Source organism: Pan paniscus, chromosome 2, assembly GCF_029289425.2.
Source record: "Pan paniscus chromosome 2, NHGRI_mPanPan1-v2.0_pri, whole genome shotgun sequence".
NCBI lineage: Eukaryota > Metazoa > Chordata > Mammalia > Primates > Hominidae > Pan > Pan paniscus.
Window position 1 is genome coordinate 29,937,216 of NC_085926.1, and position 26,944 is coordinate 29,964,159.

Below are 26,944 nucleotides of genomic sequence, written 5' to 3' on the forward strand. Positions count from 1 at the left end.
TATAACACATGTACAGAAAAAATACACAATTCACAAATTTACAGCTCAATAAATTTTACAAAGTGTAAACATTCATGGATCCATCATCCACATCAACATATAAAAGGGTCTTATCACAGAAACCTCCCTTATATTCCTGCCCCTTTTATAATCCCCACAAAAGTATAAAAAATCCTAATTTCTATTGCCATAGATTTGTCTTATTTTTAAGCTTTAAGAAAAATGGAATAATACAGCGTAAAACCTTTTATGGCTGCCTTCTTTAATTCAACATTGTATCTGTGAGACCCATCCATATTTATAGAGCACTTTGTTTCTCATTGTTTTATATTTTATATATAAAATACGTTTATATATTTATATATTTTATATATAAAATACGTTTATATATTTATATATTTTGTATATAAAATACGTTTATATATTTATATATTTTATATATAAAATACGTTTATATATTTATATATTTTATATATAAAATACGTTTATATATTTATATATTTTATATATAAAATACGTTTATATATTTATATATTTTATATATAAAATACGTTTATATATTTATATATTTTATATATAAAATACGTTTATATATTTATATATTTTATATATAAAATACGTTTATATATTTATATATTTTATATATAAAATACGTTTATATATTTATATATTTTATATATAAAATACGTTTATATATTTATATATTTTATATATAAAATACGTTTATATATTTATATATTTTATATATAAAATACGTTTATATATTTATATATTTTATTTTATATATGCTTTATATTTTATATACTTTACTGTAGATGAAATTTAGGTGACTTCCAGCTTAGAATCATTATAAATAATTTTACTTTAAATATGTTATACTTATCTTCTGGTGTATATTTGTAAGAATTTCTGTTGATACATACATAGGAGTGTGACTGCTTGGTCATGAGTTCTGCAAATGTTCTGCTTAATTGGCAATGCCAAACAATTTTACAATTTAAACTCCCACTAGCAGTATATAGGAGTTCCTGTTGTCCACATCCTTACCAACACTTGGTATTGTGAGCCTTTTTCATTTTTGCCAGTCTGGTTGTAGTAGGGTGTTATATCATAATATTTTTAACTTGCATTTTCCTAATGACCAATGAGTGAGATCAATCATGTTTTAATATGCATATTATCGTTTACATCAACTATATATATAAATTTTTCATTGTCTTGTTTTTTAATAAAATTTTTAGAGATCATTGAATATTCACATGCAGTTCTAAGAAATCATATAGTGAGATCCCTTGTAGTCTCTCTATTCTGTTCCATTAGTCGATTTTTCTATCCTTGCAATATGACACTAAGCACACTATCTTAATTACCGTGACTTTTCAGTAACTATTGATATCTAGTAGTATACATGCTTCAACTTTGATTTTTTTGCCTGCAGAATTTTCTTCCACGTTCTAAGTCCTTTGTATATCCATATAAATTTTAGAATGGGCTTGTTTATTTCTACTAAGAAATCTGCTTGAATTTCAATGGGGATTGCAATTTGTAAGGAAAATTTACACTTTAACAGGACTGAATCTTCTAATTGAGGAACGTGGCATATCTCTGAATATATTTAGGTCTTATTTAATTTCTTTCATCAAGATTTTCTAATTTGTAATATAGAAGTTTTCATTGCCTTCTCTCATATTTCTAGTTATTTTGGTTTTTGATTATACATATATATATATGTGTAGTATTTAATTTTCATTTTAATGGTCTCTTGTTGACATATAGAGATACAATTTTGTATGCCACTAGCAAATGACCCTCACTCCCAAATACAATAATTCTCTGTATTTCTTTTTTAATGGTTTAATGCACAGTTATCTGTGGGTTATGTTTAGTGATATTCTGGGAGACTGAATGGAATAATATACCTGTCAAGCCCACTAACTGGCCTTCTTCCTTCTTTAAGTACTTTCACTCCCAGTAGAAGTATATCCTGCTCTGTATTCACCTCCTGGATGATCATTTCATCATTTATAACTGTCTACTTTGTTATTTCTATATTAGTACCTTAAGCAAATAGCCTCCTTTATATACTAAAACTAATATAAAGCATTATGAATGCATATACTGTTACTAGTCTGGATAGAGATCTAGTTCATTATCCATTATACATTATACATTCCACTGACAGAAGTAGAAAGAATATAGGAAGAACTGAACAGTAGGGGTCCAGGTAGGAGTCCATCCTTTCCCTGCCCTAGTAGGGACACTCTACGCTCAAGGAAAATATCTCAAAATCTCCTCCTCTCTGTGCATGGTCTCTCATCCCTTGAGTGACATGATGACATATAAAACATTCTTAGAATTTCACTTGAGGCAGATATTACTAATTAATTAATCAAAGCAAGCATGTGAAATGGTATCAATTTGCCAAACCAGGTTCAGACATTGTGCCTCAATTCAGAAATAGTAGAATTATACAAATCTAAAAATGTGACCCTCAAAAGTGTGGAATACCTCTGCTTGAGGTAATACCGCTCCTCTCCTTCAGCTACTCACTCAACTCTGACGAATCATAACTCAGTTTATTCCCTATATCCCCAAGCTTTCTTTGTTAAAAGAAATTTTGAACTACTTGCTTTTGAAAGTAACTCACATGGCATGCTCTTAGCATCATCTAGCACAATCTTTGTTTTCTTCTGTTCAACTTCCTTTCAGAGGTGCATTTTTACAACTTCCCTCTATTGTTCTCATTGACTTTCCGGGTTTGATGCGACCTGAAAAACTCTCCTTTCTGAAATTCGTTAACCAGCTTCATCAATTTTATAGCAAGGACTGGAAGCACCAATTTAAAATTTAAATGGTACAATGATAACTTCAAATTAGTTTGATCAATTATTTTAGGAAATTCCAAAAACTGAAATTTCAAATATTGAAATGCAGGAACTTCCTTGCCCCTCCCTGGCTCTACAAATAATTAAAATAAAAAGTTTCCTCACAGGAAATATATAAAATATGTTTGTTTTGTTTTGCTTTAGTGGAGGAAAAGAGTGTAAATCTAGAACTAATAATTTGGGGTTTTCTTTGTTTGCTTCCCCAGAAATAATCAATGATTCCACACTAATAGAAACCATTTGTCCCAACTGAAATAGGCAAAAACACGGTTCCGTTCCAATTTTACAATTTTTTTTTTTGTTTCTTCATACAACACCATGGTGATGCAGTGTCTAGACTTTTTGGAACAAGGCATGGAGTCTGGAATTTATTCTGTGGGTTTGAAAATGGTTATTCAGTGCTCCTACACATTCACATGTGAAAATCTAATGATTTCAGAATAGGTAAAAATCATCAAGCTGTTTACCAAATATATATATATTCATTAATGCTATAAGTTCAAGCTGCTACTTATAGCATTGGTGAATATACAAGGAAATATTGTATGGATTAATATATGTCATCTCATTGTGCCGTGGTCCCCATTAACCCCTATATATGAAATATGCAAAATAAAAAACTTGTTTTCATGAAATAATTATTGCAGATATTTTCTAGCTTTTGTGAGGCTCTAGTAAAAAAAAAGCTTAAGAATATACATCTATTCTTGTGGTTTCAATAAGTAATCTGTGAGAATTTATCAAGTTAAAAGGGCAGAATTGATATCACAGGTCGTTCTCTTAGTCCTCTGCCATTTATTAGCTGGATAAAATGAAAGCAGTGTCTGAGGCACCCAGATTTAACCAGTGTTTGTGCAGGCTGTATTATTAAGTCTGACTGTAGTTCATCTGTGCTCTGAAGAAAATCAAACTATGTGCTTGCAGAGAAAGTTCAGAGTTATTTGTCACCAATTACCTAAAGCTGGGAGTTGAGCTTACACATAGCTATGGCCAATTCCTGTAAATACTTGTTCCTAATTTCACAAGACTGTCACTTCCTGAGGATTTACCTTAGAAAGTGTATGTCTACCACAGAAGAACTGTAATACAAAAATGTTTACCCAGAGATAATAGTCTTAAGGGACATAAAACTCCATAGCATTGATTAGTTTAAAATAACCCGTTCTTAATTTTCAAACAAGTATTTCAAGTTCTGTTAGGTTTTCTGTGACAAAAGAAAAGCAAGCAGAAAGATTTTTTTTCGTTAAAAGATACACACACATACAACACATTGAACTGAGCTAATCTCAATTATACTATTAAATCTCTACTGGTTATTTTAAGAAAAGAAACATAAAAGTAAGTTACCAAGTATTTAAGGTAGCTCGCCTGGAAGAAAATTAGGTTGTCTGAATATAAAGTGAAGGTTAAAAAAAATGGAAAAAACAAAAAAAACTAAAATTATCAATCAATGGCATGTTTCTGTATTTCTTACTTAAATTATTAAAGGCCATTAAAACAAGTTAATATCTATATTACATAAAAATGATCAGAAGGAAGATCTTAAGACCTTATTTACTTCAAAAATAATGAAGTAGACTGAAAAGTGTGCTGAATAATAGGTCAGAAGAACTGGGGGCCTGGCGTGGTGGCTCACATCTGTAATCTCAGCATTTTGGGAGGCAGAGGCCAGAGGATACTTGAGGCCAGAAGTTCAAGACCAGTCTGGGCAAGACCCTGTCTCTACAAAAATAAAAGTAAACATATCTAGGCATGGTGGTGCATGCATGTAGTCCCAGCTACTTGGGAAGGTGAGGCAGGAGGATCACTTCAGCCCAGGAGTTTGAGGTTACAGTGAGCTATGATTGTACCACTGTACTCCAGCCTGGGCCACATGAGCAAGACTGCCTCTAAAACAAAAAGAAAAGAGAAGGAAAGAAACAACAACAACAACAACAATGACAAAACTGGAGTTTATCCTCATTATATAAGAACCTATATTTCTCCATCTGTAAAATAGGTAAAGCATTTTGCTTGACTCAGTGTTGCTCGGAAGAGAAGTTGAGTGTGAATTGCATGACAGGCAGTTCAGTTTTGGTCATGTTGACAACTTTATTGAATGTCATGAAAGAAGTAAAGATACTCTGATTCAGTTTTACTAAAACAAAATGCAGATGGAGTTTTAAATAACTTGAGTGTCATTTGAAGAAGTTTAGCTAAGATTCACCTAAAATGCTACTTTATTATTAAGTTCTGGGATACACGTGCAGGTTTGTTACATAGGTATACACGTGCCATGGTGGTTTGCTGCATCCATCAACCCGTCATCTACGTTAGGTATTTCTCCTAATGCTATCCCTTCCCTAGCCCCCCACCACCTGACAGGCTGCAGTGTGTGATGTTCCCCTCCCTGGGCCCATGTGTTCTCATTGTTCAGCTCCCACTTATGAGTGAGAATATGCAGTGTTTGGTTTTCTGTTCCTGTGTTAGTTTGCTGAGAATGATGGTTTCCAGCTTTATCCATGTCCCTGCAAAGGACATGAACTCATTCTTTTTATGGCTGCATAGTATTCCATGGTGTATATGTGCCACATTTTCTTTATCCAGTCTATCATTGAAGGGCGTTTGGGTTGGTTCCAAGTCTTTGCTATTGTGAACAGTGCTGCAATAAACATATGTGTGCATGTGTCTTTACATAGAAAGATTTATAATCCTTTAGGTATATACCCAGTAATGGGATTGCTGGGTCAAATTGTATTTCTGGTTCTAGATCCCTGAGGAATTGCCACACTGTCTTCCGCAATGGTAGAACTAATTTACACTTCCATCAACAGTGTAAAGTGTTCCTATTTCTCCACATCCTCTCTAGCATCTGTTGTTTCATGACTTGTTAATGATCCCCAGTCTAACTGGTGTGAGATGGTATGTCACTGTGGTTTTGATTTGCATTTCTCTAATGATCAGTGATGATGAGCTTTTTTTTCATATGTTTGTTGGCTACACAAATGTCTTCTTTTGAGAAGTGTCTGTTCATATCCTTCACCCACTTTTTGATAAGGTTGTCTTTCTCTTGTAAATGTGTGTAAGTTACTTGTAGATTCTGGATATTAGCCCTTTGTCAGATGGATAGATTGCAAAAATTTGCTCGCATTCTGTAGGTCGCGTGTTCACTCTGATGATAGTTTCTTTTGCTGTGCAGAAACTCTTTAGTTTAATTAGATTCTGTTTGTCAATTTTGGCTTTTGTTGCCATTGCTTTTGGTGTTTTAGTCTTGAAGTCTTTGCCTATGCCTATGTCCTGGATGATACTGCCTAGGTTTTCTTCTAAGGTTTTTAAGGTTTTATGTCTTACATTTAAGTCTTTAATCCATCTTGAGTTAATTTTTGTATAAGGTGTAAGGAGGGGGTCCAGTTTCAGTTTTCTGCCTATGGCTAGCCAGTTTTCCCAACACCACTTATTAAATAGGGAATCCTTTCCCCATTGCTTGTTTTTGTCAGGTTTGTCGAAGACAGATGGTTGTAGATGTATGGCATATTTCTGAGGCCTCTGTTCTTTTCCCTTGGTCTATGTATCTGTTTTGGTACCAGTACTGTGCTGTTTTGGTTACTGTAGCCTTATAGTATAGTTTGAAGTCAGGTATTGTGATGCCTCCAGCTTTGTTCTTTTTGCTTAGGATTGTCTTGGCTACACCGGCTCTTTTTTTGTTCTATATGAAATTTAAAGTAGTTTTTTCTAATTCTGTGAAGAAAGTCAATGGTAGCTTAACGGGAATAGCATTGAATCTATAAATTACTTTGGGCAATATGGCTATTTTCATGATATTGATTCTTTCTATCCATGAGCATGGAATGTTTTTTTCCATTTGTTTTTGTCCTCTCTTATTTCCTTGAGCAGTGGTTCATAGTTCTCCTTGAAATGATCCTTCACATCCCTTGTCAGTTGTATTCCTAGGTATTTTATTCTCTTTGTAGCAATTGTGAATGGGAGTTCACTCATGATTTGGCTCTCTGTCTATTATTGGTGTATAGAAATGCTTGTGATTTTTTCACATTGATTTTGTATCCTGAGACTGTGCTGAAGTTGCTCAACAGCTTAAGGAGATTTTGGGCTGAGACGGTGGGGTTTTCTAAATATACAATCATGTCATCTGCAAACAGAGACAATTGGACTTCCTCTCTTCCTATTTGAATGCCCTTTATTTCTTTCTCTTGCCTGATTGACCTGGCCAGAACTTCCAATACTATGTTGAATAGGAGTGGTGAGAGAGGGCATCCTTGTCTTGTGCTTGTTTTCAAAGGGAATGCTTCCAGCTTTTGCCCATTCAGTATGACATTGAGTGTAGGTTTGTCATAAATAGCTCTTATTATTTTGATACGTTCCATCAATATCTAGTTTATTGAAGGTTTTTAGCATGAAGGGCTATTGAATTTTGTTGAAGGCCTTTTCTGCATCTATCGAGATAATCATGTGGTTTTTGTCATTGGTCCTGTTTATGTGATGGACTACATTTATTGATTTGTATATGTTGAAGCAGCCTTGCATCCCAGGGATGTAGCTGATTTGATCATAATGATAAGCTTTTTGATGTGCTGCTGGATTCAGTTTGCCAGTATTTTATTGAGGATTTTTGCATTGATGTTCATCAGGGATATTGGCCTGAAATTTTCTTTGTGTGTGTCTCTGCCAGGTTTTGGTATCGGGGTGATGCTGGCCTCATAAAATGAGTTAGGGAGGATTCCCTCTTTTTCTATTGTTTGGAATAGTTTCAGAAGGAATGGTACCAGCTCCTCTTTGTACCTCTGGTAGAATTCGGCCATGAATCCATCTGCTCCTGGGCTTTTTTTGTTGGTAGGCTATCAATTACTGCCTCAGTTTCAGAACTTGTTATTGGTCTATTCAGGGATTCGACTTCTTCCTGGTTTAGTCTTGGGAGGGTGTATGTGTCCAGTAGTTTATCCATTTCTTCTAGATTTTCTAGTTTATTTGCATAGAGGTGTTTATAGTATTATCTGATTGTAGTTTGTATTTCTGTGAGATCAGTGGTGATATCCCCTTTATTATTTTTTATGGTGTCTATATTATTCTTCTCTGTTTTCTTATTAGTCTGGCTAATCGTCTATTTTGTTAATCTTTTCAAAAAACCAGCTCCTGGATTCATTGATTTTTTGAAGGGTTTTTAATGTCTCTATCTCCTTCAGTTCTGCTCTCATCTTATTTATTTCTTGTCTTCTGCTAGCTTTTTAATTTGTTTGCTCTTGCTTCTCTAGTTCTTTCAATTGTGACGTTAGGGTGTCGATTTTAGATCTTTCCTGCTTTCTCCAGTGGGCATTTAGTGCTATCAATTTACCTCTAAACACTGCTTTAGCTGTGTCCCAGAGATTCTGGTATGTTGCGTCTGTTCTCATTGGTTCAAAGAAGTTACTTATTTCTGCCTTCATTTCATTATTTACCCAGTAGTCATTCAGGAGAAGGTTGTTCATTTTCCACGTAGTTGTGCAGTTTTGAGTGAGTTTCTTCATCCTGAGTTCTAATTTGATTGCACGGTGGTCTGAGAGACTGTTTTGATTTCCATTCTTTTGCATTTGCTGAGGAGTGTTCCAATTATGTGGTCAATTTTAGAGTAAGTGAGATGTGGTGCTGAGAAGAATGTATATTCTGTTGATTTGGTGTGGAGAGTTCTGTAGATGTCTATTAGGTCTACTTGGTCCAGAGCTGAGTTCAAGTCCTGAATATCCTTGTTAATTTTCTGTCTCATTGATCTATCTAATATTGACAGTGGGGTATTAAAGTGTCCCGCTATTATGGTGTGGGAGTCTAAGTCTCTTTGTAGGTCTCTAAGAACTTGCTTTAGTAATCTGGGTGCTCATGTATTGGGTGCATATATATTTAGGATAATTAGCTCTTCTTGTTGTATTGATCCCTTTACCACTATGTAATGCCCTTCTTTGTCTTTTTTGATCTTTGTTGTTTTAAAGTCTGTTTTATCAGAGACTAGGATTGCAACCCCCCCCCCTTTTTTTTTTTTTTTTTTTTTTTGCTTTCTATTTGCTTGGTAAACATTCCTCCATTCCTTTATTTTGAGCCTCTGTGTGTCTTTGCATGTGAGATGGGTCTCCTGAATACAGCACACCAATGGGTCTTACTCTTTATCTAATTTGCCAGTCTGTGTCTTTTAATTGGGGCATTTAGCTCATTTACATTTAAGGTTAATATGGTTATGTGTGAATTTGATCCTGTCATTATGATGCTAGCTGGTTATTTTGCCCATTAGTTGATGCAGTTTTTTCATAGTGTCGATGGTCTTTACAATTTGATATATTTTTGCAGTGGCTGGTGCCAGTTTTTCCTTTCCATATTTAGTATTTCCTTCAGAAGCTCTTGTAAGGCAGGCTCGGTGGTGACGAAATCTCTCAGCATTTGCTTGTCTGTAAAGGATTTTATTTCTCCTTTGCTTATGAAGCTTAGTTTGGCTGGATATGAAATTCTGGGTAGAAAATTCTTTTAAGAACGTTGAATATTTGCCACCACTCTCTTCTGGCTTGTAGGGTTTCTTCAGAGAGATCCACTGTTAGTCTGATGGGCTTCCCTTTGTGGATAACATGACCTTTCTCTCTGGCTGCCCTTAACATTTTTTCTTTCATTTCAACCTTGGTGAATCTGATGAATATGTGTCTTGGGGTTGCTCTTCTTGAGGAGTATATTGTGGTGGTCTCTGTATTTCCTGAATTTGAATGTTGGCCTGTCTTGCTAGGTTGGGGAAGTTCTCCTGGATAATATCCTGAAGAGTGTTTTCCAACTTGGTTCCATTCTCCCTGTCACTTTCCAGTACACCAGTCAAACGTAGGTTTGGTCTTTTCACATACTCCCATATTTCTTGGAGGTTTTGTTCATTCTTTTTCATTCTTTTTTCTCTAATCTTGTCTTCATGCTTTATTTCATTAAGTTGATCTTCAATCTCTCATATCCCTTCTTCCACTTGATCAATTTGGCTAATGATACTTGTCTATGCTTCATGAAGTTATCATGCTGTGTTTTTCAGCTCCATCAGGTCATATATGTTCTTTTCTAAATGGGTTATTCTAGTCAGCAATTCCTCTAGCCTTTTTTCAAGTTTCTTAGCTTCCTTTCATTGGGTTAGAACATGCTCCTTTAGCTCAGAGGAGTTTGCTATTACTCACCTTCTGAAGCCCACTTCTGTCAATTCATCAAACTCATTCTCTGTCCAGTTTTGTTCTCTCACTGGCGAGAAGTTGTGATCCTTTCAAGGAGAAGAGGCATTCTGGTTTTTGGAATTTTCAGCCTTTTTGCACTGGTTTTTTCTCATCTTCATGGATTTATCTACCTTTAGTCTTTGATGCTGGTGACCTTCAGATGGGTTTTTTGTATGGATGTCCTTTTTGTTGATGTTGACACTATTCCTTTCTGTTAGTTTTCCTTCTAACAGTCAAGCCCCTCTGCTGCAGGTCTGCTGGAGTTTGCTGGAGGTCCACTCCAGACCCTCTTTGCCTGGGTATGACCAGCAGAGGCTGCAGAACAGCAAATATTGCTGCCTGTTCCTTCCTCTGGAAGCTTCGTCCCAGAGGGGCACCAACCAGATGCCTGTATGAGGTGTCTGCCAGTCAGGAGGCATGAGGGTCAGGGGCCCACTTGAGGAGGCAGTCTGTCAGGGACCCACTTGAGGGACCCACTTGAGGAGGCAAAGCTCAAGCGCCATGCTGGGAGATCTGCTGCTCTCTTCAGAGCCAGCAGGCAGGAACATTTGTCTGCTGAAGCTGCGCCCACAGCCACTCATACCCACAGGTGCTCTGTCCCAGGGAGATGGGTGTTTTAGCTACAACCCCTAACTGGGGCTGCTGCCTTTCTTTCAGAGATGCCCTGCCCAGAGATGAGGAATCTAGAAAGGCAGTCTGACTATAGTGGCTTTGCCAAGCTGTAGTGGGCTCCGCCCAGTTTGAACATCCCAGCAGCTTTGTTTACACTGTGAGGGGAAAACAGCCTGCTCAAGCCTCAGTAAGGGCAGACACCCCTCCCCACACCAAGCTCCAGCATCCCAAGTGGACTTCAGACTGCTGTGCTGGCAGCAAGAATTTCATGCCAGTGGATCTTAGCTTGCTGGGCTCCGTAGAGGTGGCACCCTGGCTTCAGCCCCTTTTCCAAGGGAGTGAATGGTTTGTCTCGCTGGCATTCCAGGTGCCACTGGGGTATGAAAAAAAAAAAGCTGCATCTAGCTTGGTGTCTGCCCAAATGGCTGCCCGGTTTTGTGCTTGAAACCCAGGGCCCTAGTGGTGTAGGCACCCAAGAGAATCTCCTGTTTTGCCGGTTGTGAAGACTGTGAGAAAAGCATAGTATCTGGGCCAGAATGCATGTTCCTTACCGCACAGTCCCTCATGGCTTCCCTTGGCTAGGGGAGGGAGTTATCCAACCCCTTGTGCTTCCCGGGTGAGGAGATACCCTACGCTGCTTCGGCTCACCCTCCTTGGGCTGCACCCACTAACCAATCCCAATGAGATGAGCCAGGTACCTCAGTTGGAAATGCAGAAATCACCCACCTTCTGCATTGATCTTGCTGGGAGATGCAGACCAGAGCTGTTCCTATTCATCCGTCTTGCCAACTGCCCCCAATGCTTATTAACCATACTACCTAGAAACTCCAGTTTGGCAAGGAAAGTCTAAATAATGGAATAGATACTCATGTGAACTAGTGAACATTGCTGTATATGGCCACAAGTCATGTTTCTAATGACCTCTAATTCACAGAATTTCTTCTTAGAGATGTACAGAGTGGAGTGGGGATGGATCAGAGTAGTATTCTACAGAGGGTGCCAGTGACATCCTCTTATGCAAAGGATACACATACTAACTTACTGGGCAAGTTGCAAAGTTTAGAATTACTAACTTTAGAATAGGAAATACTCAAATAGGTAAGGATTTGTCCTTTTACTAGTATATAGTAAACCTTGGAAACCCATGACCAAAGGGTAGAACATGAGCCACAAATCTATCAATTCTGAACTTAATTAAATTCATGGTTGATAAAAATATATTCTCACTTGCTATAAATCTGTTAGATTTTTGAGATTCAATTAAAGAAACATTTTCCAGAATATATTTCTTAGAGTAGTAGTTTTAAGCAAAACTAATTAATGATACCAAAATCAAAACAAAAGTTTTAGAAATACTAGTTTATCACCTTTAATAGGCTTCTTCTGTAAAACACGATTTCTCAGTTTAATCATATGTCAATATCAAGAAGAGGATATATCAGGCAGCATTGCTGAAATACATTGGAACACAGAAAGCTTTACTCTCAGTATAGCTAGTGTTCCAAGGAATATATTGTAAAAAGGGCTAAATTAAAGGATATTTAGAACCTATATAGCAGAGGCAAATTACCTATCTGAAATGGCCAGGGAACTGTTATCTACAACATACTCTCTAGAGTAATCTTGTTGAAAAGGCAGATGCTGGCTGGGCACAGTAGCTCACACCTGTAATCCTAGCACTCTGGGAGGCCGAGGCAGGTGGATCACTTGAGGCCAAGAGTTCAAGACCAGCTTGGCCAATATGGCAAAACCCTGTCTCTACTAAAAATACAAAAATTAACCAGGTGTGGTGGCACACACCTGTACTCCCAGCTACTGGGGAAGCTGAGGCATGAGAATCGCTTGAACCCTGGAGGCAGAGCTTGCAGTGAGCCAAGATCACGCCCCTGCACTCCATTCTGGGCAACAGAATGAAACCCAGTTTGAAAAGAGGAGGAAAACAACAACAACAACAACAACAACAAAGAAAAAGAAAAGATGATGGACTAGTGTTCAGATGCTTTCCTTGATTCAGAATCAGCATGCCTCTTAAATACTGAATATACTAAGATACACAAAACAGTAATTTAGCTTTTTCATATTGATACATGAACTTAGTATTTGATCTCAGCAAATTTAGTAAAATAATCAGGAGCTTTTGATTTGCCACAAAAAATCATTCCTCTAAACTTTATGAATTGAGAAAACTTGTCTTTATTTGATGATTCCAGTTTTGATGTTTTGTGTTATTGGTGAAGTTCAGAAACTCAGAAACATAGTTGATTCCATAGAAAATTCAGTTCTTGAAGCGTAGGACTTTGTGCAGGGTGAATATGTGTGTTATGAATATGGGTCCTACTTTATGCTTATGTAACTGAACATGTAGTTTTACTGGGGCTCCCTTTCTTCATTGCAAAAATACAACTTATCCTCAATACATAATTTATTGACTACTACAACTTAGCAAAAAATGATTTGGCTTCATTATTCATCCCGATAAGAAAAATCTGGTGGATTAAAGGTATTGGAAAGGAAATTTTAACACTGATACGAGAATGAAATGGGAGAAGGGAACAATAGAGACTTCAATATCATCTGTAATACTCCATTTTTTTATATTTAAAAAAGTGATGCAAAAATGAAAAAATGACATGTGCCAATAATGCCAATGTATCACATAACTATTACATTACTTTGCTGCTTTTTTAAATTCAAAAAATAAATATTAGTAACCATTTATATGATCATTCATTCAACAACAAGTACTTGTTGAGAGCCTACTATGTGATAGGTGCTAGCAATAAAAGAGAGTAAAAAAGAGACATCATCCCCAACTCTCCTGGAGTTTGTGTTTAGATGTGAAATGTTTGTTTGAGATCTTATTTAGAATAGAATGTGTAAAAGGACAAAGTGAGGAAATGGGGGTGAATTAACTCATATTGATAATTAAGAGTTAGGGCTACTGTGGGTACTAAATCAGTAAGCAAAGGCCTTTCAATACTGAGAGGAGCTGCCTTATTTTTAGTGAAAATTGAGTTGGGAAAAAATACACACTGGCTATGGGCCCCATAGCTAAAGCAGTCTCCTGTGGTATTTAATTTTCTCACTGGTTGCAGCTCAAAGTTCACATGCATTTTTCTTTGATTCTCTCTAGTATATGACTGCTGCTGCTCCTATGCAAGGGACCTACATTCCTCAGTACACGCCTGTGCCTCCGACAGCTGTTTCTATTGAAGTAAGTCTATCCCTGTCTAATAAAAAGGTTAGAAGAAATAAATCTCAGTCACATATACTGTAGTCCCCCATAACCATAGGAATCCTCACTTGCAATTTTTGTGCTACTCTAAAATATGACATTGTAAATTCAGTATATGAAAGTATAAACATTTACTTGAATGTGGCTGCGTTTTGCTTTGCACATGAAATGAGCTCATCTGCTACGGAGGCACGATGGGAGTCTCTTTCATATTTAGAGACAATTCCAGAAGCCAAATCACAACTCCATCAAATTTTAATCACAAATACTTATAAAAGGAAAAAAGTTTGCAACTATGTGAATGAACTAGTTCTCTAATGCCTTGTTCCTCAAAGAGTGGTTCCTAGACCAGCATCATTGGTATCCCTTGAGAGCTTGTTAGAAATGCACACTTGCTGGGCATGATGGCATGCACCTGTAATCCTTGCTACTTGAGAGGCTGAGACAGGAGGATCTCTTGAGACCAGAAGTTCGAGACCAGCCTGGGTCAAACAGTGAGACCCTGTCAGAAGGAAGAAAAAAAAAAAAAGAAATGTAGACTTTTAGGTACTATCCAGACCTACTGCATCTGAATTTGCATCTGAATTTGCATTTTAAGATGATCACTCAGTGATCCAAATGCACATTAAAATTTGAGAGACACTGGACTAATGCACTGGTTCTCAAATTTTCTGCACATTTGAATTATTTTGAGAGCTTTAAAAATATTGATGTGAATTAAAATATTGATGTGAATTATTTTGAGAGCTTTAAAAATATTGATTCCTGGGTCCTATCCCCAGAGATTATGATTTATTTGTCTGGAGTATAGACTGAACATCATATTTTTAAAAGATCTTAGATGATTCTAATACGTACCAAAGACTAGAAACCATTGCTCTAGGCCATGAACCTGCACAGGTTTATAGCTTCTTACAGACAAGAAAGAAGTTGTACAACTCTTATTGCTGTAGATATCATGAATGATGATGATATCATGAATGATGATGTCAGCTCGTCCTTAATGGAAGCTTTGCTGCTTTCATTCTCTCTTTCCATTGGGATAAATCTATGCCCTCTACACATCATTTTACTGGACAGTGCCATAAACTACATAGAAATAGAGAGGGCATAGAGCTATGCAGATGGTGGTAAAACACTTAGGTATCTATATTCTTCTCTCTGGTTCTAGCCATTACTTTTTTATTGCCCTTCTTTCCCCTCTCCTGATGCACATGTGCATTATGGTCACCGTGCCTTCCTTCTCAGCAGCTGGGAATCCTCTGCAGCTGATGTCTTTGCTACTCCATTTGTTGGCAAGCAACTGCTGTGTTGGTACCACTCCACATAAAAATTCACCAAGACTCTCAATCTCTGAGATTGAGGGAAACCTTTACGGACTAAATTGGATCTTCTAAAATGTTTCCTGGTTTTGGTGTGTGACAAATGTTTGTTCATACCAAGATTTAGGAAATTCAGATGTTTAACAGGGCACTGATAGGTAGCTTAGGAAATCAAGGAGTTCCAATGTTTAAATCTTTCATGTGTTCTAGACCTATAGGTCTCCAAGAATGTGTCATCTTAAACAGTTTTAATTGTCTTTTCAGAATTGCAAGAATATATGATTAAATTTCATGTTGAATATATGATTAAATTTCATGTTCTTTGCTATATTTAGCTATCAAAAAGCACCTATGCAATAAGAAAATTAAAAATCTGGACATTCTAGGCACTTTAAGTGTAAACTTCTGCCACATATTTTCATTTCTCTGTGTACACCAAAGACAAATACTTATCTACAAAATTTGACCATTTTGATGATTATTATGAGACATTTGACAGTGTGGCTTATTGGAAACAGTCTAATTATATTTAGGGATTAAAAGAAATATTTCATTGATAAAAATATACATATACTCTGATATAAATATACTCTGATATATTGCCTTGAACCAGTGATTATAAGGAAAAGCATTAATTCATTCTCTATGTGAAAACACTCATTGAACATTTATCAATGTCTATAAAGTTGGGAGGTTTCAAAAAATAAATAATACCAAATAGTAAATTAGGAAAGAAAAGATTGAATAAATATAGAGAGACTTTTCAAATTCTAAAGAAGAAATTTAGGGAATTTCAGCGACAGAATTAACCAAGAACATCTGAAATTTGACATTACTGCAGGTATCCAGGACTACAAATATAATCAGGAAAATTTATCAGGACAGGTGCTCTTCTTAGGCCTACTAACAACCAAATAAAATCACCTATGCCTCTCTGGATTCCAGAAATATATTCCTGATTGTGACCAATTCCAGAAATCCACTCTTGCCAGCATCTGTGAGAAACAAACAAACAAAAAAAAATAGAAAGGGTGAAGGATTAAGGACAAGTTTTGTTGTTGTTTTCTTAAAACTTCTTGATGACTTTCAGTTCATATACCAGAAAACAAAACAAATCAAATCAAATTACTGAAGAGAAAATCTACTTAATAGCATCCTTTAAAAGATTTCCAAACTTTGATGTATATTTTTATTAAGGTCACTTTCCATTGTTATCCCAAATGGTATAGACATGATACAGTGAAATATGCCAGGAAAATGTTTGGACATACAAGTTTGTATAGGAATCCTGAATGAGGATAAATTGTCATTTATTGTGGATAAATCTGCAAACCTGGTTTAAAAGTTCCAAGTATAGGCAAAATTATTTTCTGACCACTTAACTACTCCAACGACTTCTAATGGCAAGGCTTCTTGGTGTCACATTAGGATGAATGACTTAGCCCTTATCTAAATGTGCTCTCTGGGTTTCCTCTGAGTACTTATTGTGACTTCATGTAGCTGAGAGCATCTCTACTTAAGCCAAATAGAAGAGGGGTACTTACAGCCTATCTAGAGAGGGCCCTTCACTGAAGCAAGTAAGGCTTTTATGTTCTTATTTGCCTCCTTAGGGTGTTGTTGCTGATACCTCTCCCCAGACAGTGGCACCTTCATCCCAGGACACCAGTGGTCAGCAGCAACAGATAGCAGTGGACACATCCAATGAACATGCACCTGCATATTCTTACCAACAGTCTAAGTAAGTCTGGGCTGTGCTAAGCTCTTTTCCTCAAGATCAGCCATCTTGACATCACTCTCTCATGTTGTATGTGTTAGCTTTTGCTGAAATATAAACCATCCCAAACTTAGCAACAGGCATTTATTTAGCTCATGATTATGTGGGTTTGAAATTCGGGCTAACTTTGGGTGGATGGTTCTTCTGATCTTGACTGGAATCAAACATCTAGGAACAGCTGCTGATTATCTATGCATCTCTGCTTCTGGGTGTTGCTAGCTGTTGGATGTGTGATGGAAGTGACTAGGCCATATGTTTCTGATCCTCCAGCAGGCTAATTCACATGGAAGTCTCAGAATTTCAAGAATAGTAAAGAGCAAGCCCAAATGTACAAGCACTCTTAATTCTGTTTATTACTAATTTTCTACTGTCTCATTAGCCAAAGCAAGTCACTTGGCCAAACAGTCAATGTAGCAGTTCACTTTGAAAAAGCTTGATATAGAGAGAGGCACTGCAGCCATTAAAAAAAAAAAAAGCTACCATATTTATTTATTATTGGAAAAATTATAAAATTCCTACCTGAAACTGAATAGAGTCTCAGTCTCCTCACTCTTAAAGGAAGACAGTAACTAGAGAGAGGCACTGCAGCCATTAAAAAAAAAAAAGCTACCATATTTATTTATTATTGGAAAAATTATAAAATTCCTACCTGAAACTGAATAGAGTCTCAGTCTCCTCACTCTTAAAGGAAGACAGTAACACTCCCCCTTGTAGGGTTACTTTGAATACAGTTAAATGTCGATGAAAAAGGGTATTGTAAGATATGAAGCAATATAAAATATGGTGTTATTCAGGAACAAAATGGCAAGGATTTTCAGAATTACTCTTGAAAATCCTTAAATCACTCATAATGCAAAGTACATTTGGCTTTGTGTTGAGTAAACATTTGGCAAACTTTGGTAAAGTTTGAGGGCTGTTTATTGAAACCAAAAGAATTTAGAAAAGTAAAGTCTTCATACAAGTGTCTTGGCATGCAAACTATTCAACTTTGTAGATAGCAATAAAATCCCTGATGAATAGAGAATCCCCCGACAATCCTGCCTGTCCACAGAGTGCTGCTCCATTATTTAAAATAATTTTTCTTATTAAAGAAAAAAAATATTCTGATATTTGTTAAAACATTAAGAAATAATTTATTTATTAGGTTGGTACAAAAGTAATTGCGGTTTTTGCCATTAAAAGCCATAGGTATTAGGCCGGGCGCAGTGGCTCACGCCTGTAATCCCAGCACTATGGGAGGCCGAGGCGGGCGGATCACGAGGTCAGGAGATAGAGACCATCCTGGCTAACACGGTGAAACCCCGTCTCTACTAAAAATACAAAAAACTTAGCTGGGCGTGGTGGCGGGCGCCTGTAGTCCCACCTACTCTGGGGTCGGGGTCGGGGTGGGGGGCTGAGGCAGGAGAATGGCGTGAACCCGGGAGGCGGAGCAGCTTGCGGTGAGCAGAGATTGCGCCACTGCACTCCAGCCTGGGTGACAGAGCAAGACTCCGTCTCAAAAAAAAAAGAACTATAGGTATTAAAATTATTGCAATAGGGGAAGAGAGAACATGCTCAGTTCAGAACACAGCAAAGACAGCTGGGGATCTGTAGCCAACAAGCTGAGTGAGGGGGTCAGTGAGTGGGGAATTACTGCTAACCTAAATTGACAGGATTTTTGCTGAAGGCAGATCAAGGAATGATAAGATCAAATGTAGGGGATGAGAAAATTGATCAGCTATTGAGGGTGGTCATATCAACGATAGGCTATTCTCTTTAAACTGACTTAGCAAGATTCTTGCTAAAACTAGGCTATAAAGAACTGGCAAGAATGGGGGCAAAAGTCTACGCCTACTCAAGAAGGGGACTCAGTAGCCTGACTAAAAGTTGAGCAAGAAGAGAATCTGTCACTTTTTAACTTCAGTATACATTAAGAGATTTGTTTGTTAGATTCATCAAAGCAGTAAACTCTATTATGTGTGGTTTAGGTCTAAAGTCAGTTTTACAAATTAAATTTGCTCAGAATATGACTTAAACTTACAAATGTAAGGTATTATTATGATTGCCATTATTAATAGCAATAATGACTTTCAGAAAAGATTGTTACTGAGTAAAGCCATATGTTGTTAATTTAATTGACATAGCCTGTGTGAATCACTTTTATGTGCAAAACTAATACTGTGGTAGACTCTGAAACTCCAGTCCAAGAATATTGAAATTTTTTTTCAGCCTGGTCAATGGGTTATATGTGGGGAAAGGAGCAGATATTGGCTACGTATAAAGCATAGCAACAGACATTGGTGGGAGATGAGAAATACTGTGGGTAATGGGAAATTTTATGTGACCATTTGACTGAGCCACAGGGTACCCATGTATTTGGCAAAACAATATTTCTGGGTATGTCTGTGAGGGTGATTTTGGATGAGATTAATATTTGAATCAGTTAAAGCAGATTCCACCCCCCACTGTGGGAGGCTTCCATCCAATCAGTTAGTTGAACCCCTGAATAGAGCAAAAAGATTGAACCTCTCATGAATGAAGAAGAAGGAACTCCTGTTACTTGACTGCTAGAGCTAGAACATTGGTCTTTTCCTGCCTTTGAACTTAAACAAAAATAGTGGTTCTTCTTAGATCTTGAGCCTGCCAGCTATAGAACTAGAATTTACATCAACTCTTTCAGTTCTCAGACTTTCAGACTCAAACTAGAATTACACTGTTGGCTCTCCTGGGTCTCCAGTCTGCCAGCTGCAGATCATTGTAGATCATGGGACTTCTCAATCTTAATAATTGTGCAAGTCAATTTCTTGTTTTAAAAAATCTCTGTATTGGGGGGAGGAGCCAAGATGGCCGAATAGGAACAGCTTCAGTCTACAGCTCCCAGTGTGAGTGACGCAGAAGACGGGTGATTTCTGCATTTCCATCTGAGGTACCGGGTTCATCTCACTAGGGAGTGCAAGACAGTGGGCACAGGTCAGTGGGTGCGTGCACCATGCACGAGCCGAAGCAGGGCGAGGCATTGCCTCACTTGGGAAGCACAAGGGGTCAGGGAGTTCCCTTTCTGAGTCAAAGAAAGGGGTGACGGACGGCACCTGGAAAATCAGGTCACTCCCACCCAAATACTGCGCTTTTCTGACAGGCTTAAAAAATGGCGCACCACGAGATTATATCCTGCACCTGGCTCGGAGGGTCCTACGCCCACCGAGTCTCGCTGATTGCTAGCACAGCAGTCTGAGATCAAACTGCAAGGTGGCAGTGATGCTGGGGGAGGGGCACCCGCCATTGCCCAGGCTTGATTAGGTAAACAAAGCAGCCGGGAAGCTCGAACTGGGTGGAGCCCACCACAGCTCAAGGAGGCCTGCCTGCCTCTGTAGGCTCCACCTCTGGGGGCAGGGCACAGACAAACAAAAAGACAGCAGTAACCTCTGCAGACTTAAATCTCCCTGTCTGACAGCTTTGAAGAGAGCAGTGGTTCTCCCAGCACTCAGCTGGAGATCTGAGAACGGGCAGACTGCCTCCTCAAGTGGGTCCCTGACCCCCGAGCAGCCTAACTGGGAGGCACCCCCCAGCAGGGGCACACTGACACCTCACACGGCAGGGTATTCCAACAGACCTGCAGCTGAGGATCCTCTCTGTTAGAAGGAAAACTAACAAACAGAAAGGACATCCACACCAAAAACCCATCTGTACATCACCATCATCAAAGACCAAAAGTAGATAAAACCACAAAGATGGGGAAAAAACAGAACAGGAAAACTGGAAACTCTAAAACGCAGAGTGCCTCTCCTCCTCCAAAGGAACGCGGTTCCTCACCAGCAACGGAACAAAGCTGGATGGAGAATGACTTTGATGAGCTCAGAGAAGAAGGCTTCAGACGATCAAATTACTCTGAGCTACGGGAGGACATTCAAACCAAAGGCAAAGAAGTCAAAAACTTTGAAAAAAATTTAGAAGAATGTATAACTAGAATAACCAATACAGAGAAGTGCTTAAAGGAGCTGATGGAGCTGAAAACCAAGGCTCGAGAACTACGTGAAGAATGCAGAAGCCTCAGGAGCCGATGCGATCAACTGGAAGAAAAGGGATCAGCAATGGAAGATGAAATGAATGAAATGAAGCAAGAAGGGAAGTTTAGAGAAAACAGAATAAAAAGAAATGAGCAAAGCCTCCAAGAAATATGGGACTATGTGAAAAGACCAAATCTACGTCTGATTGGTGTACCTGAAAGTGATGAGGAGAATGGAACCAAGTTGGAAAACACTCTGCAGGATATTATCCAGGAGAACTTCCCCAATCTAGCAAGGCAGGCCAACGTTCAGATTCAGGAAATACAGAGAACGCCACAAAGATACTCCTTGAGAAGAGCAACTCCAAGACACTTAATTGTCAGATTCACCAAAGTTGAAATGAAGGAAAAAATGTTAAGGGCAGCCAGAGAGAAAGGTGGGGTTACCCTCAAAGGGAAGCCCATCAGACTAACAGCTGATCTCTTGGCAGAAACTCTACAAGCCAGAAGAGAGTGGGGGCCAATATTCAACATTCTTAAAGAAAAGAATTTTCAACCCAGAATTTCATATCCAGCCAAACTAAGCTTCATAAGTGAAGGAGAAATAAAATCCTTTACAAACAAGCAAATGCTGAGAGATTTTGTCACCATCAGGCCTGCCTTACAAGAGCTCCTGAAGGAAGCACTAAACATGGAAAGGAACAACCGGTACCAGCCGCTGCAAAATCATGCCAAAATGTAAAGACCATCAAGACTAGGAAGAAACTGCATCAACTAATGAGCAAAATAACCAGCTAACATCATAATGACAGGATCAAATTCACACATAACAATATTAACTTTAAATGTAAATGGACTAAATGCTCCAATTAAAAGACACAGACTGGCAAATTGGATAAAGAGTCAAGACCCATCAGTGTGCTGTATTCAGGAAACCCATCTCACTTGCAGAGACACACATAGGCTCAAAATAAAAGGATGGAGGAAGATCTACCAAGCCAATGGAAAACCAAAAAAGGCAGGGGTTGCAATCCTAGTCTCTGATAAAACAGACTTTAAACCAACAAAGATCAAAAGAGACAAAGAAGGCCATTACATAATGGTAAAGGGATCGATTCAACAAGAAGAGCTAACTATCCTAAATATCTATGCACCCAATACAGGAGCACCAAGATTCATAAAGCAAGTCCTGAGTGACCTATAAAGAGACTTAGACTCCCACACATTAATAATGGGAGACTTTAACACCCCACTGTCAACATTAGACAGATCAACGAGACAGAAAGTCAACAAGGATACCCAGGAATTGAACTCAGCTCTGCACCAAGCAGACCTAATAGACACTTACAGAACTCTCCACCCCAAATCAACAGAATATACATTTTTTTCAGCACCACACCTATTCCAAAATTGACCACATACTTGGAAGTAAAGCTCTCCTCAGCAAATGTAAAAGAACAGAAATTATAACAAACTATCTCTCAGACCACAGTGCAATCAAACTAGAACTCAGGATTAAGAATCTCACTCAAAACTGCTCAACTACATGGAAACTGAACAACCTGCTCCTGAATGACTACTGGGTACATAACGAAATGAAGGCAGAAATAAAGATGTTCTTTGAAACCAACGAGAACAAACACACAACATACCAGAATCTCTGGGACACATTCAAAGCAGTGTGTAGAGGGAAATTTATAGCACTAAATGCCCACAAGAGAAAGCAGGAAAGATCCAAAATTGACACCCTAACATCACAATTAAAAGAACTAGAAAAGCAAGAGCAAACACATTCAAAAGCTAGCAGAAGGCAAGAAATAACTAAAATCAGAGCAGAACTGAGGGAAATAGAGACACAAAAAACCCTTCAAAAAATTAATGAATCCAGGAGCTGGTTTTTTGAAAGGATCAACAAAATTGATAGACCGCTAGCAAGACTAATAAAGAAAAAAAGAGAGAAGAATCAAATAGATGCAATAAAAAATGATAAAGGGGATATCACCACCGATCCCACAGAAATACAAACTACCATCAGAGAATACTACAAACACCTCTATGAAAATAAACTAGAAAATCTAGAAGAAATGGATAAATTCCTGGACACCTACACTCTCCCAAGACTAAACCAGGAAGAAGTTGAATCTCTGAATAGACCAATAACAGGAGCTGAAATTGTGGCAATAGCTTACCAACCAAAAAGAGTCCAGGACCAGATGGGTTCACAGCCGAATTCTGCCAGAGGTACAAGGAGGAACTGGTACCATTCCTTCTGAAACTATTCCAATCAATAGAAAAAGAGGGAATCCTCCCTAACTCATTTTATGAGGCCAGCATCATTCTTATACCAAAGCCGGGCAGAGACACAACAAAAAAAGAGAATTTGAGACCAATATCCTTGATGAACATTGATGCAAAAATCCTCAATAAAATACTGGCAAAACGAATCCAGCAGCACATCAAAAAGCTTATCCACCATGATCAAGTGGGCTTCATCCCTGGGAGGCAAGGCTGGTTCAATATATGCAAATCAATAAATGTAATCCAGCATATAAACAGAGCCAAAGACAAAAACCACATGATTATCTCAATAGATGCAGAAAAAGCCTTTGACAAAATTCAACAACCCTTCATGCTAAAAACTCTCAATAAATTAGGTATTGATGGGATGTATTTCAAAATAATAAGAGCTATCTATGACAAACGCACAGCCAATATCATACCGAATGGGCAAAAACTGGAAGCATTCCCTTTGAAAACTGGCACAAGACAGGGATGCCCTCTCTCACCACTCCTATTCAACATAGTGTTGGAAGTTCTGGCCAGGGCAATTAGGCAGGAGAAGGAAATAAAGGGTATTCAATTAGGAAAAGAGGAAGTCAAATTGTCCCTGTTTGCAGACGACATGATTGTATATCTAGAAAACCCCATTGTCTCAGCCCAAAATCTCCTTAAGCTGATAAGCAACTTCAGCAAAGTCTCAGGATACAAAATCAATGTACAAAAATCACAAGCATTCTTATACACCAACAACAGACAAACAGAGAGCCAAATCCTGAGTGAACTCCCATTCACAATTGCTTCAAAGAGAATAAAATACCTAGGAATGCAACTTACAAGGGATGTGAAGGACCTCTTCAAGGAGAACTACAAACCACTGCTCAAGGAAATAAAAGAGGATACAAACAAATGGAAGAACATTCCATGCTCATGGGTAGGAAGAATCAATATAGTGAAAATGGCCATACTGCCCAAGGTAATTGATAGATTCAATGCCATCCCCATCAAGCTACCAATGACTTTCTTCACACAATTGGAAAAAACTACTTTAAAGTTCATATGGAACCAAAAAAGAGCCTGCATCGCCAAGTCAATCCTAAGCCAAAAGAACAAAGCTGGAGGCATCACACTACCTGACTTCAAACTATACTATAAGGCTACAGTAAACAAAACAGCATGGTAGTGGTACCAAAACAGAGATATAGATCAATGGAACAGAACAGAGCCCTCAGAAATAACGCCACATATCTACAACTATCTGATCTTTGACAAACCTGAGAAAAACAAGCAATGGGGAAAGGATTCCTTATTGAATAAATGGTCCTGGGACAACTGGCTAGCCATATGTAGAGAGCTGAAACTGGATCCCTTCCTTACACCTTATACAAAAATCAATTCAAGATGAATTAAAGACTTAAATGTTAGACCTAAAACCATAAAAACCCTAGAAGAAAACCTAGACATTACCATTCAGGACATAGGCATGGGCAAGGACTTCATGTCTAAAACACCAAAAGCAATGGCAACAAAAGCCAAAATTGACAAATGGGATCTAATTAAACTAAAGAGCTTCTGCACAGCAAAAGAAACTACCATCAGAGTGAACAGGCACCCTACAAAATGGGAGAAAATTTCACAACCTACTCATCTGACAAAGGGCTAATATCCAGAATCTACAATGAACTCAAACAAATTTACAAGAAAAAAACAACCAACCCCATCAAAAAGTGGGAGAAGGACATGAACAGACACTTCTCAAAAGAAGACATTTATGCAGCCAAAAAACACATGAAAAAATGCTCATCATCACTGGCCATCAGAGAAATGCAAATCAAAACCACAATGAGATACCATCTCACACCAGTTAGAATGGCAATCATTAAAAAGTCAGGAAACAACAGGTGCTGGAGAGGATGTGGAGAAATAGGAACACTTTTACACTGTTGGTGGGACTGTAAACTAGTTCAACCATTGTGGAAGTCAGTGTGGCGATTCCTCAGGGATCTAGAACTGGAAATACTATTTGACCCAGCCATCCCATTACTGGGTATATACCCAAAGGACTATAAATCATGCTGCTATAAAGACACCTGCACACGTATGTTTATTGCGGCATTATTCACAATAGCAAAGACTTGGAACCAACCCAAATGTCCAACAATGATAGACTGGATTAAGAAAATTGGCACATATACACCATGGAATACTATGCAGCCATAAAAAATGATGAGTTCATGTCCTTTGTAGGGACATGGATGAAATTGGACATCATCATTCCCAGTAAACTATCGCAAGAACAAAAAACCAAACACCGCATATTCTCACTCATAGGTAGGAATTGAACAGTGAGATCACATGGACACAGGAAGGGGAATATCACACTCTGGGGACTGTTGTGGGGTGAGGGGAGGGGGGAGGGATAGCATCAGGAGATATACCTAATGCTAGATGACAAGTTAGTGGGTGCAGCACACCAGTATGGCACATGTACCCTAAAACTTAAAGTATAATTAAAAAAATAATAATAATCTCTGTATCTCTCCTCTCCTCTCTATGTGTGTGTATATATATGTACACGCACACACATACACAAACACACACACACAGTTACTTCTGAAATTGGTTTTCTGATCTGATTAGGATTAAAACTAATGACTCTATTTCTAGTAGTAAAGAGAGCATTTATATTCCATGACATGATCTGACAATGGAAATATGCAAAATATCTCAATTAGATACTCCTAATCAACCACTTATAAGAAGCAAGGAGATGGGTGACTTATGTATATGACATTTTCAAACATTTTTGGGAAATTAATGAATATGATTGTCTGATTGCTCCTAATATCACTAGACAAGGTGGGGGAAAGAAGAAGATGCATTCAGGGATTCAAATGTTCAGCTTAACCACTGTATAAATGACTTGAAGGTTTCTACGTTTGCCTTGAAAAAGCCCTTTATTTCCTATAGCCACATGGCTGAGATTGCTGAAAATCAAACCCAGAATCTCATCCTATGACAGGCTGAATTACAATAAAAGTTGAACTCCTAATTTCATGAGTATCTACTGTTAAAGTGAAGGCATTGATTGGGAAAGAGTGGGATCCTGTAATTGGCACGGATCTATGGGGGGAAAAACCTAATCAAGCTGGGGACAGTGAGTCCCTAAATATGATGAGTATTCTTTGCCAGTGGAAGAAGCCTCCCCATGCCCAGTGAGAGTGGCTTCTCCACTACAATTGGGAGTGATTTCTCTACCCCTGTGTGAGGAGATTAACCCTGCATTGCCTGAAAAAACTGGAATGGCCTCCCCTGAGTCAATTGTCATGTAAGACAAAGCTGAGTCTTCTTAGGACTCACCTCCACCACCCCTCTTTGCTTCTAGATCGATAACTAGGCTTAAGCCTAGCAAGCCCCTAAAGGTGAGGTGCAAAATATCACCTATACGGAGGTGTACTACACTTCAGAAGAACTCCTTGGATTTTTTACTTTACACAGACAGAAATTCAGGGAACATGTGTGGAAATGGATATCAAGGATGTGAGATAATAATGGAAGGAACATAACGTTGCATCAGCCCAAAGTAATTGACATGGGCTCACTAAGCATAGATTCTGCAATTAAGTTGCAACTCAAGGAGTTATTGACTCTAATAGCTTAGTTTGTT

At 38.0% G+C, this 26,944-nt stretch overlaps 1 protein-coding gene and 1 long non-coding RNA gene across 13 annotated transcripts in view; one reads left to right on the plus strand and one right to left on the minus strand.

Annotated features, from left to right (window-relative positions):
- Positions 1–26,944, plus strand: part of RBMS3 (RNA binding motif single stranded interacting protein 3) — a 1,476,433-nt gene that overhangs the window by 1,422,396 nt on the left and 27,093 nt on the right. For 9 of the 12 annotated variants that reach the window (XM_055109591.3, XM_055109592.3, XM_055109593.3 and 6 more), the window contains 2 exons: positions 13,821–13,901; positions 16,855–16,982. In XM_055109591.3, the coding sequence (XP_054965566.1) occupies positions 13,821–13,901; positions 16,855–16,982 (209 nt within the window). Of the gene's footprint in view, positions 1–13,820; positions 13,902–16,854; positions 16,987–26,944 lie in introns of those variants that run through there. The other 3 variants (XM_034956011.3, XM_063602227.1, XM_057301645.2) reach the window with 1 other exon arrangement.
- The window catches only part of LOC134729882 (uncharacterized), a 204,158-nt gene continuing 178,867 nt past the window's right edge, over positions 1,654–26,944 (minus strand). The window contains exons 4-5 of the long non-coding RNA XR_010111407.1: positions 16,169–16,239; positions 1,654–14,424 (exon numbers count right to left, since the gene is read on the minus strand). This is a non-coding gene — a long non-coding RNA (uncharacterized LOC134729882). The remainder of the gene's footprint in view (positions 14,425–16,168; positions 16,240–26,944) is intronic.